General features: G+C 33.1%; 1 protein-coding gene across 3 annotated transcripts in view; it reads left to right on the forward strand.

Annotated features, from left to right (window-relative positions):
• LOC105326741 (GTPase-activating Rap/Ran-GAP domain-like protein 3) overlaps positions 1-12501 on the forward strand; it is a 122979-nt gene that overhangs the window by 29539 nt on the left and 80939 nt on the right. The window contains exon 1 of one of the 3 annotated variants that reach the window (XM_066075977.1): positions 11309-11882. The exons of the other annotated variants lie outside the window; for them this stretch is intronic. Coding sequence (XP_065932049.1) covers positions 11770-11882 — 113 coding nt within the window. The 5' untranslated portion in view covers positions 11309-11769. Of the gene's footprint in view, positions 1-11308; positions 11883-12501 lie in introns of those variants that run through there. 3 annotated transcript variants of the gene reach the window in all.

Here is a 12501-nt window from a genome sequence, read left to right on the forward strand (position 1 = left end):
ACATCTCTTGTATTTTCATAAAAGATATGAGAACTTACTTGAAGCTGTCTATGAAAATTTCAGATACCATGAATCCTTTTGGCATGAGTTAGGGTTGGGGATGTAACAGTTAATGGAGTTATATTACTTTGCATATTCACATTTAATAATTCATCATTGTAAAATTCTGTGATTATGAAGTTATAAAAGATCTTGAAGTAGACAATTTTTTTTTATAAAAGTTTTTAATGGTTGATAACAAAATAGGCAAAACATGATAATTGATATTACAAATAACTTCAACTCAAATTAGTTCATCGTTATACTAATTTTAATGTAGAGGTCACGATATAATAAATGAAAAGAGCGAACCTGCTTCCAACGGCAACGAAATTACATCCCCACGAACCATGAAAATTTTGTCTACCCACGAACATTGATCCCCACGAATAGGAATGATTCCAAGGTAACCGAGATAAAATTGTTCAGAAGTTAGAAATAGTGGGAAATAGTGTTTTTACCGTCATTTTCAATTAAAAAAGGTCATTACAACACGACTCATAATTTATAGGACACTACGTTAGAAGAGGGCAATTTAAACGTTTTGTTAAATTATTTCTATCAATCGATTTTATTGAATATCATCATCGCTCTATGGTTATAGTATCGTAATTGTGAACCGCTTTTCACGAGTTCGAATCTGCCTGGTCCTTTTGTTATACGCCCCTCTTCAAAGAAGGGAAGGCATATTGCTTTGCGGCTATTTGTCAGTCGGTCCCCAAAAGTTTCCGGTCATTTTTTTTCTCTGAGAATGTACATATTGCATTGAAATTTAGTATATAAATTTGTCATAATAATATCGAGGTCAAGTTCGATTTTGGGTAAGACCGAGCAATTTTTGACAGTTACATGTATGCCCATTAGACTTAGAAAAATTCCAAATTATTTGCAGTTTCCGTTCATTTTCTTCGCAAAGGATGCACATAATGAAATGAAATTTGGTATATATGTTAATCATTATAATATCTAGGTCAAGTTCTATTTTGGGTACGATCGAGAAATATTTGACATAGTTATGCCCCTTGGACTTAGAAAAATTCCAATTATTTGCAGTTTCCGTTCATTTTCTTCGCAGAGGTTGTACTTACTGAAAAAAGATTTGTTATACAGATTATTCTTATTAATATCTAGGTCAATATTAATGTTGGGTACAATCAAGCATTTTTGACAAAGTTATGTGCCTTGGACCTAGAAAAACTTCAATTTTTGAAGTTTTCGATCATTTTTTTCGCAGATGTTTCCAAGGGAGGGGGGCATAAGTGTTAAACAGATATCTGTTGTTCATTAATAAGTGAATAAGATGTTCGAAAATTATATTTTTGAAATCCGAAATAACATTTTTGCGCCTGTTTGAATACTAGTATAAAATTCTTACAAAATGTTTGCATCATGCTATCTATTATAATCAAGTAATTATATGTTGAATTGGGAAACTATTTCAAGGTATAGTGGACCACCTTAAATTTGAACTTAGTAACTTGCAATTGCAAAACTTGGGAGTTTTTTCCAGTGTCTGCGGATTGAAACATATTTAGAATTGCAGCAGTTTTTGTAAAAATGGCATTTAATATGTACTTCTCTAAACAATGATCTTAAATGGAAGATAGGTATCCGAATTACTCATCGTGTGAATTCAAATTAAATGTCAACAAAATGTTCTGTTTTCTATAATACGACAACCGTGTTCAGAAATCTACATTAATACAAAAATTATCATTTACTCGTGATATAATTAGAAACGTACTTGTTATTATAATTATTATGTATTCAGTATTGTTTTCATTTCTCCATAACACAGAGCGACAAAAATAAAGCAAAGCAAACAACCTTAATAAATGACACTGCAAATACTATTATCGACCAGGCAAACTGACCTAGCGACAGTATGATTGCTTCCCTACCACGGAAGCTCAACAAATAATGTCTTGCAAACTGCCTCAACACAAATTCTGGAAGACCGCTCAGATTGCCTGGCGCTTTAACCAGTAATCTTTAACAATGAAATAAATCAGAGTGAGAGAAAAGCTCTGGAGACACAGGGTATCTGAAATAAAATAATGACACTATATTTTCTCTAAAGCCGCAAAATCGATAAATGACATAATCTGATATTTTTGTGGCTTGTGCGTTTATTGTTGAATCGTTGATAGCAATACATCGTGATACAAAAAAAGGACTGTTTCACCTGAAGAATCGATAAATGATGGAAATAAAATATGGTGAAAAGATACCATTGTTAATTTTATTAGCTAATAATTTTGTTTCTTTCGACAAAACAAAATTCTTCATATTTGTCCCCTTAATATTAAGCTTTAACCCTTGCCCCAGGGGCAGTGATTTTCAATACTTAAAAAGAGAACGGAATGGAATTAATAACAACTTATTAGATTATCTCCAAAAACAATGAAAGTGAAGAAAAATTAATGAAAATATTAATAATTTCAACTATGTTGCCATATTTGCCCTACCCAAACAGCCTAAACTCCTGACCTAGGAGTTACAAAATTTAGATAGAGGGCTTTCTGGGTATAATAACAAGATTATTTTTTAAGATTTAATATATTTTCGCTAACCCCAGGTTGAACCCCCTGACCCAGGGGCTATGAATATATTAACAATTTTCTTAGAGGGCTTAATGGATTTTATAACCAAGATTTAGGTTTTTTTTACCACAAAAGTGGGAGTAGAGAAGATTTTTGACAATTAGCCTTTTCTTTTGCATATTTGGCCCTGCCAATGTGGACACAGGGTTGATGAAGTCATGAATTATCTCTTATTATAGAAATGCTTCAAACCAAAAATGGTCTTAAATGGCTCGATGATTTTCAAGAAGTTTAAAATGCAAAATTGTTGACAGACGACGCACGACGACGGACGAAACGACGACGGACGAAGACATAACAATTAATAGGTCACCTGAGTGACTCAGGTTATCTGAAAATTTAAAGTGTCTTCACACAGCATGCTGTAAGTACGCGTTTCGAAGACTTCAACAGTTCAAGAGCTTTTAATATCAAATTTCTAACTGAATGAAGGCGAATGGAAACTACTCGGTACTAAATTACATTTGGAGTTTTTTTGGGGGGAGGGGGTGTTTCTGTTTTGTGTGTTGGGAATTTTTTGATTTTTTTGGTTTGTTTGTTTGTTTTTTTTTGGGGGGGGGGACGTGTCGAGGAGGTTTTGGACCTCGTATATGACAGGAAATTAACAACTCTACACATACACAAAGGAATATCATACTTTGCAACATGTAGGATAGGATAAATCAAATTTAAAAAAAACCCAATGATTTACCATAAAACTTTGAAATTTGACAGGGTCTTTACAAGATGCAAACTTGTAGTTTTAAATGAAAGCGCCTGGTGTAGAGTGTGTCAGTTTTAAAATATTTGAAAATCAGTCAAGTACTTGTTGATGTCAAAATCCTATAAATCAAGGAAAATTACAGAAAAACCCATTAAGAAAGCCGTTAGAGGTTACACAGGACTGGATCACTTGTGATTGCCTTCAATTTAGTCTTCCAAGTTGATGAAAGGATGTTTTGGGATGTTTATTATCGAAAGATGACCTACATAGAAACAGTTTAGTTCTGGGGGCTTTCTCTATTGATTGGGGATCTCTGATGATAGACACGAAGGCAAGCATTGATAATTTACATAGTTTCCTGTCTTACTAGTCTGTTGGCGCATTGTATTCCAAAGTGAGTTTCACTGAAGGTGAAATGTCCTGTTGCGACTTCAAAGAGATATGTTGAGTCCTTTGAAGAATGCGATAAAATTCTGAATGCTGAAAAAATTAGGCTTTTGGCTATTTAGATATTAGATATCGGGGATATTTAAGTAGGAAATAGTCCTTGTCTGCGGAAAGGCGTTCTCATATCGCATTCAAGATAACTTTTACAGAAAAGAATAAGCAATATAAAAAGAGATAAAATTTTGGCAAGGCTGAAGAATTAATGTAGGAAAAACCTATGTCCCCTAATATCTTATTTAAATCGGGGCATAGATCATGCTTCGTTTTAGCCAAATGTGTAAAAATAAAATAAATTTTCAACTTTTGATATATTTTTATATTCTAGTAATAGATAACACTTGTCTAGCATTAACTAATTATTTTTTAGTGTTTGTTGGCTATATATTTTGGTATTGCGGTTGTTAAGTCGATCCTTGATTAATTATTGCAGTACGTTATCTTTAATAACATTGCACTAATAGGACAACTGTCCACGAATTAAGTATACTAAAAGTGTCCTTGACTTAATGCGCTAAAATTTACAAGTGTGTTAAGGAGGCCGAGTTTATTTTTCATTGCGCATAATTTTGCGCATTTTAGTAAAATGCAGTTTATTCATACTTTTAATGAAAATTCTTTAATATTATTTATAAGATTGGACACAAATAAAATAAAGAAAAAATATTAATCTTTTTTAAAGAAAATTTAATTTTTAAACGTTTTTTTGTTGTACGGTAGGTGAGAGTTGCCAGTTAAAATGAAGCTTTGTACATGTAGGAGTGCGTTTTAAGAAATAACATAAAAGAAAAAGTAAAAATCGTACGCCTTTCAACATCTATACACAGAATAACGCTATCCTTGGGAGGGGTTTTCTTAATTTTTAAATGAATCAATTTTACCAATCTACATTGTAATACTCCAAATATATAGCAAAATTGTGGGTTTTCAAATATTTTGAGATGAGATGCATAGGACATTGAGATGTTACTTAAAGGTAGTTACAAAAGAATCATATATGTACTATGTCAAAATTAGAGTCACCATATGACAATAAAATGAATTTTACAAATAAGATTTTTCATCCTGACCTTTAATTCAGAGATTGGTTCAATATCAGTACTTTCATTTCATTGGCAGCACTCCATTTAGAATGTTTCAACTGGACATGGTAAAATGAATAGAAACAAGATATCTGTGAGCCAATGCTCACTAGTGATACCCCCGCTCTGATGTGAATATGCAAAATAAGCAAAGTCGACATTTAACAGAAAGCTGGCATCCGATTGGTACAGAAATATATCCCACAATATGGCATGCCTAAACAAATAATGTGTTAAAATTTCAAGCATCTGCGATAAATAGCTGCTGAGAAATCTTTGAGGAAAATTTGTGTGAAAATTTTGGCTAAAGTAAACAAAGTACTCATTTAACAGGAAGATGACGTCCGATTGGTACAAAAATATATCTCACAATATGGCATGCTTTAACAAACACTGTGTAAAAATTTCAAGCATCTCCAATAAAAAGTTGCTGAGAAATCTTTGACAGAAATTTGTTTGAAAATTTTGGCAAAAAATAAACAAAGTCATTATTTAACAGGAAGTTGACGTCTGATTGATACAAAAATATATCCCACAATATGGCATGCCAAAACAAATAGTGTGTTAAAATTTCAAGCATCTGCGATGAATAGCTGCTGAGAAATCTTTGACGAAAATTTGTTTGAAAACTTTGGCTAAAAATAAACAAAGTCGTCATTTAACAGGAAGTTGACACCCGATTGGTACAGAAATATATCCCACGATATGGCAGGCCTATACAAATAATGTGTGAAAATTTCAAGCATCTGCGATAAATAGTTGCTGAGAAATCTTTGACGAAAATTTGTTTGAAAATTTTGGTTAAAAAATAAGCAAAGTCGTCATTTAACAGGAAGTTGACGTCCGATTGATACAAAAATATATCCCACAATATGGCATGCCTAAACAAATAGTGTGTTAAATTTTCAAGCATCTGCGATAAATAGTTGCTGAGAATTCTTTGACAGAAATTTGTTCGAAAATTTTGGCAAAAAATAAACAAAGTCGTCATTTAACAGAAAGTTGACGTCCGATTGATACAAAAATATATCCCACAATATGGCATGCCTAAACAAATAGTGTGTGAAAATTTCAAGCATCTGCGATAAATAGTTGCTGAGAATTCTTTGACGGAAATTTGTTTGAAAATTTTGGCAAAAAATAAACAAACTCGTCATTTAACAGGAAGTTGACGTCTGATTGGTACAAAAATACATCCCACAATATGGCATGCCTAAACAAATACTGTGTAAAAATTTCAAGCATCTGCGATAAATAGTTGCAGAGAATTCTTTGACGGAAATTTGTTTGCAAATTTTGGCAAAAAATAAACAAAGTCGTCATTTAACAGAAAGTTGACACCCGATTGGTACAGAAATATATCCCACGATATGGCATGACTTAACAAACACCGTGTTAAAATTTCAAGCATCTGCAATAAATAGTTGCTGAGATAAATGCGACAGAAATTTTTGTTACGGACAGACAGACAGACAGACACACAAGGGTAAAACAGTATACCCCCTCTCCTTCGGAGCGGGGGTATAAATATATTTCAAACAAGGATTTTACACAAAATTATCGAACTTCGCCTTTGATCCAGAAAACTGATCGCTGGCCACTGAACACCCTTTCCCCACAGACAAATATAGGTGAAGAGTGATTTCACCTTCGTCAAAGGCAAAGTAGAAATGCTCCAGACAAATCCTATATATTGACAGAGAGACGGATGGACATACTGATTATTACTTGGCACCCGCACAGCGAGGTCCTATCGAAATCATGTTTTTTGAAAGGAATAAATAAATGAATGTTTCATGTAATTGTCTTACAAAGTTCATTGTATTCAGTAAAGATTTCGTGCATTAAATTAATGAATAATAACTGATAAGGTTAAACATCTTTAGGATTAAAACTAAATAAGAAAAATTACACTTCCAGCAGAAAAAAATGTTTGCTTAAACTTTTAGCTTAACAATGGAATAAAAAACAAGGGTTATATGTAATGATACATTTTACAGTGAAGAAAACGCCTATAGTGAAAGAAGGTGTGACAACTTGAATAATTAAGCTTAATTGTAAGAGCAATATTCTCTCTGACTCAATTAATGCTGCTGAGTAGCCATTTCACCCACAGTTAGTAGTTATTTCAACGATTTTTACTAAATTCCACCTTTACAATTACGTCACTTGGCCAAGCTTTTTGACATTTTTCCTCTCTCGGGACAACTACTGCTCAGGAAACATTGATAACAAGTAAGCTTGTAGGAAGCGTTGACGCATTTGGATATCCCTGGTTCTAATAAAAGATCCTGATTTATTGGGTTAGTGAACATTACACTACGCATTCACTTTTGAAGAAAAAAAGTTTCAAGGGTTTTTGTTTAATCGCCCCTGTGGTTCGAATGACAACTAGGAGAGTTCTGTAAAAGAAAAAACATGTATCGATAGCCTTGCTCCTACGTTGATTTTCACGAGCACTAATCAATTTCAAATATGAAACAATGATAATTGAAATTGGATAACTGACAGAAAATGTTAGTATTTCGATAGCTACTTTCGTTTATTCCAATTTGAGTAGGTTTAAGACTTTAGTGCATTTTAAGCTCATTACAATCAAGAACTATACACAAGCCTTTAGATTTTCGTTGCCACAACTAACTTTTTTTTATAATCAGGGGAGAGGATACTTCACTGAAACATTTTCAAACATATGTTATAAAATGAGAATATTGTTCCTGTCTAGAAATAAATGAAGAAATTAACTTACTTGCCCAATATTTATGTGCGTTAAATTTTCACTTGATATGTGAATTTAGTTGAAACTGATGTGAATTCATAGAACAGTTTGACACATAATTCTCCTTTCATTTCCAACCACCTCCATAGTAAATAAGGAATTCCTCAAATAGGCGTATAGCTAAACACATTCGATATAATGTATAGAAGGGTAAGCACATGTTTCAGCGCAGTAAGATATTTATATCCCCATGCAAATAAAATAAGAATCACTTTGTCCGTCTGTATGTCTACAATCTTGTCCGGTCCATATCTTTCTTATGGAGAAACATTGAAAGTTCCTTGTACTTCAAAGAAAGATTGTTTATTACCTGACAGTGGGTCAGGATTTTGACCCAAGGTCATTTGAGCAAGTTCAAGGTCGTTGGAAGGAAAAAATGCATAATTCGTGTTTGGTCTATAACATTCTCATATGGGAACACAATGGAAGTTCCTACTTCACACAATATTAAGAATGCTGATAACCTGAGGGTGTGTCATGGTTCGATCCAAGTCATTTGTGCAAGATCTAAGATTTAAAAAAAAGCGTAGTTCCTGTCTAGGTCCGGTTTTGTAAAGGAAAATGATTAGAAGCGAAAACTTGACAAAGGTTGTCCGTGACCTTAAAATATGTTTCAAATAGAGAAACACTTGAGTTATTATATTTTCTTATAGCGGGAGTATTATTCGTGAATTTGCTCACAGTACCTCTAGTTCCATGTTAGATAAGACGCAAAAAATTGTAGAAACGCGTTATGAAGAAAACATGACTACCACTGCACTGGTAAGGATTATTGGATGGAAGACTAAACGACCTGGAGTCAAGGCACAATATTCCAGAACGTTTCGATCATTGTCCAACGTTTCATTGTGTCCTACTATTACTGTTATATCACCACACATGCGCAAACCATACACAGTAAAAGATTATGCATTGACCTTCAGAAAAGGGTCTGTTTATTTTTAGAAACTGATTAAACTAGAAACAACAAGATGTTACTATCATGGATTTATCATCGTTTTTTCCTATGTTAGATTCACTTCTGAGGTCTACAATATGGTGCAGACATTGTACAATCTGTATGAGCGACACAGGTGTTCGATGTGCATGCAAATAAAGGCAGCACCTGTAAACAAAATTCCAGTGCATTAGCAGTTATTTTTAGAAAACAAATACCCATTTAATTACTTAAGATTTTATTTTCTTGTTTTACCTTTGAATTTTTAAACTTATTTATACAAACTATAGTTCATGCTGTCTAGATCGGAAAGCAACTAACCGTAACTCTAACAACGGGTTTATAAACATGTACACCAATGGCAGTTGATTACGAGGAGCGAAAAGTAATATAAACATTCCTTTAGTAATTTATGTCGGCTTTAATGAAAATTGCCGGTTAGTATTTTCATAAACGATTATTTTTATTTATTATATTTTGTTTGTTCAAAAGTTACAATACTAACGAAATATATATATATATATATATATATATATATATATATATATATATATATATATATATTATACAAATATTGACTGGGTTTGAGGGCAACATTGATTATATTAGCCCCCGAATGCTCAACAAAGAATTCACGAATTCAATTCAAAAGTTCATTTCCAAACTTTCGTCAGCATCAAACGGTCACTGGTGATATTCCGCTGACCGTAAGAATTAACATACAGATGTTCTAATTGATTTTACTTCACAGTAATTCGCAAATCCTTATATCCGTTATCATAGCAAACCGTCGCATTGCGTTTACTTTCCTTGACTGACTGTCTATTATGACGTCACCTTGTTTTGGAGTCGCGAAGAGTTATTTACGTCATCCTTTACGAATCAACAAATCAGAGGCGATTATTTGAAATACAGGGAATGTTCTCTAGATATTATTCTAAGCCGGTCAATATAAAAAAAATATTGACCAGTCAATATTTATTTTTTTTAATATTACAATTATTGACTTCGTCTATATAGAGTTATATAGTGAGAATATACTGAATATAACATGTATATATATATATATATATATATATATATATATATATATATATATATATATATATATATATATATTTAGGACAACATTGAATCATTTAATATTTATTCGTTTGATGAGATATCGGCGCTTCTGATTGGTTGAAAAATTTCTTTGATACCTGCATCAATAAAATTTTTGCCGGATCTACTTTTCTCAACTGTTCTGATTTAACACTATTTATAGAATGGGAATTTCCAAGATAAACACTGTCAACAAAATGTAAAGTTGTGTCTGTTTTATTGTCAGCAAACAAAATGCAACCTTGTAAATATAAAAACTTGAAAGTTTAACCTTCAAAATTAAACAAAACACATTGTTTGATTCACGAAATAGAAAATTAAGCGTCTTCTCACGATTTCGTCTGCTTGAGATCAATCAACATATACAGCGAGGCTGGCTGTTTCTTTTCCAGGAATATTATAACGAACAAATAGGCCTATAAACTTTCACGGTAACACTGCTGTTCAAATTTGGTAACGATAATTTTTTTAATTTACACACGTAGATGATCGGTCATCAGAATAAGCGTCGTAAAGAAAAACTATGAGTACTCAGTAACTAATGCATCAACTCCTTCGGTGCATTCCAAGCGGCAGATATACCATTTAAGTACATCACTGGCTATCTAGTTACCACAACGTTTACAAAAGTCGATATATCAGCTATTTTCGTCCACGATCGCCTTTCCTTGGATGGTTATGTCCAGTTGCATATTTCAGCGATCTCACATGAAAACTAGTTTTATACCGAGTTTTTCTGCACAGTGAATAATATCACAAGCTATCGCATGTATTTTCCTTTCGTTTTCAATTTAGCCGGTTCAGATTTTAACTCACTATTTGTGTTAGATCCATTAAATTCAGCACAATAGCTCTGCATCAGCTAAAGGCGCATCCATTTTGAATATTGTTGCTGTTGTTGTGTTGTATTCATACGCGCCGCTTCATTTACATTATTTACATTTCTGATCAATGACACTTCACATTTTTTTATTTGAAAATGTATAATTAAATGATAAGAAATGAAGATAATAATTTTTCTATTGATCGACGTATCAAAGAAAAAATTGACCGGAAAACTTTTTCATCAATGCGCTAAGTTTTCCGGTCAATTTTTTCTTTGATACGTCGATCAATAGAAAAATTATTATCTTCATTTTTTAATTATATTAGCCCCCGAGGGACGAAATACGAAATATTGCCCGACGCGAAAAAGACAAAGACAGTTATTTCAAATGAATCTTAAAATTAGATGGTTTTGTGTCCGAAATTAAAGGGAAAACCCAGAAGGATACATTTTGTGAAGTTCAGAGAAAACATTAAGAAACAGAATAAACCTCATATGCTCTATTAACAGAGCTGGTAAAGCTGAAATACCAAGTGATTTGTGGTGAACAATATATTGCCAGAATGATAACATATGTTCAGTTACGATAAACAAGAGATAATTATCGATAGCAAACCAACAACTATCAACAATTCAATGCGAATAAGAACAAAGTTTTATTATTAAAATCAAATGAATATAAAGTAGTCAATCTGAAGCAATTTCATTACTTGTGAGTTGGAGATTAAGGGAAAATAAAGTCCATTCATTTAATTGCTGATTGTCTTCTCTTAACGGGAACCACATCGAGGAAGTATTCCATAAAAATAGCGTAAATTGTTACACATTTTGCACATAGATACCGTTTCTCTCGGTGACAGTCTCTAAATAAGCCACAATCAGGGTATTTTATCAGAGAATCATTAACGACTGAACCTGTTACAATGCCTTTGTAGAAATATCGACACGCCGCCGAGTATTGCCCATCTGAAGGCTCTGTGTGGACCGTTGTATTCCACGTGGTTCATGATATTGAATTTATTTTCCCTACGCAACACATGTGCGGCTCAGTTATAAATACGGAATGAATTCACCGGTCTGTTCTTTTCCAGGAGGAGGTCATTTTTACAAAAGATCCTGATTTTAATAGTTGAACATTTTTGGGAAAGTATTCAGTTAAATGTATTCGATAGGGATATAGTGCGATTGCTTATACGTTGGAGGTTTCCAAGTCTAACCGGGTAACATTTCGTACTTTGAATAATTTGTTTCCATGAGTAGTGCAATCATTGCAAGCATGAATCGCCCAAAGGTACGCCACGAAATCAAAAGTTCAAGTTTTGACGGCATTCCCCGCCAACATTCCTCGTCCAGCTTGCTCATGCGGTAAGTAACATCCGTTTTAATGTACTTCAAATGAAGCAGTATCGGATGGATTTAGTTACAGGCTTTGAATCACAAAATATAGTAGATCATTATTACTTTTAATTTATTACAGTATAAGTAAATGTGCGTAAATTTTCTATTCATTATCATTTTAAGAATATTAACTTTCTAGGGTTTCCATGCACTTAGTTTAAGAGTATATGCATGTAAACCACTTTAAAAAGAATTTCACTTAAACATGTATTTGTGATTTGAGCGAAAAAAGGAACTGAAACTCCGTAGTAAAGGAGTTGTTTAGGGAGTATTTCTACGTCCATGTATAAACTGCCAATATGAAAATAAATTGTACATGATTGTAACATTGCACACGAGAGTCGCTGTATTTTCTACTGATGTGGCTAGCGTAAACTACCTCCACGTCTAAATAACAACTCACCAAACACCATCATATTCCGGCTGCCTAAATTATTCCGGCCGACATTCTATGACAACCATTTCTTGCGTCATCACCAGTGTTCTAGGCGATCGCTCGTTCAATTTGTCATTTACATGTTGGCGGTAGCCATTGACATAATATTGCCTTCCTAGCTGAAAATCAAAGCCATTTTCACCTCCATAT

Source organism: Magallana gigas, chromosome 2 (genome assembly GCF_963853765.1).
Source record: "Magallana gigas chromosome 2, xbMagGiga1.1, whole genome shotgun sequence".
Taxonomy (NCBI): domain Eukaryota; kingdom Metazoa; phylum Mollusca; class Bivalvia; order Ostreida; family Ostreidae; genus Magallana; species Magallana gigas.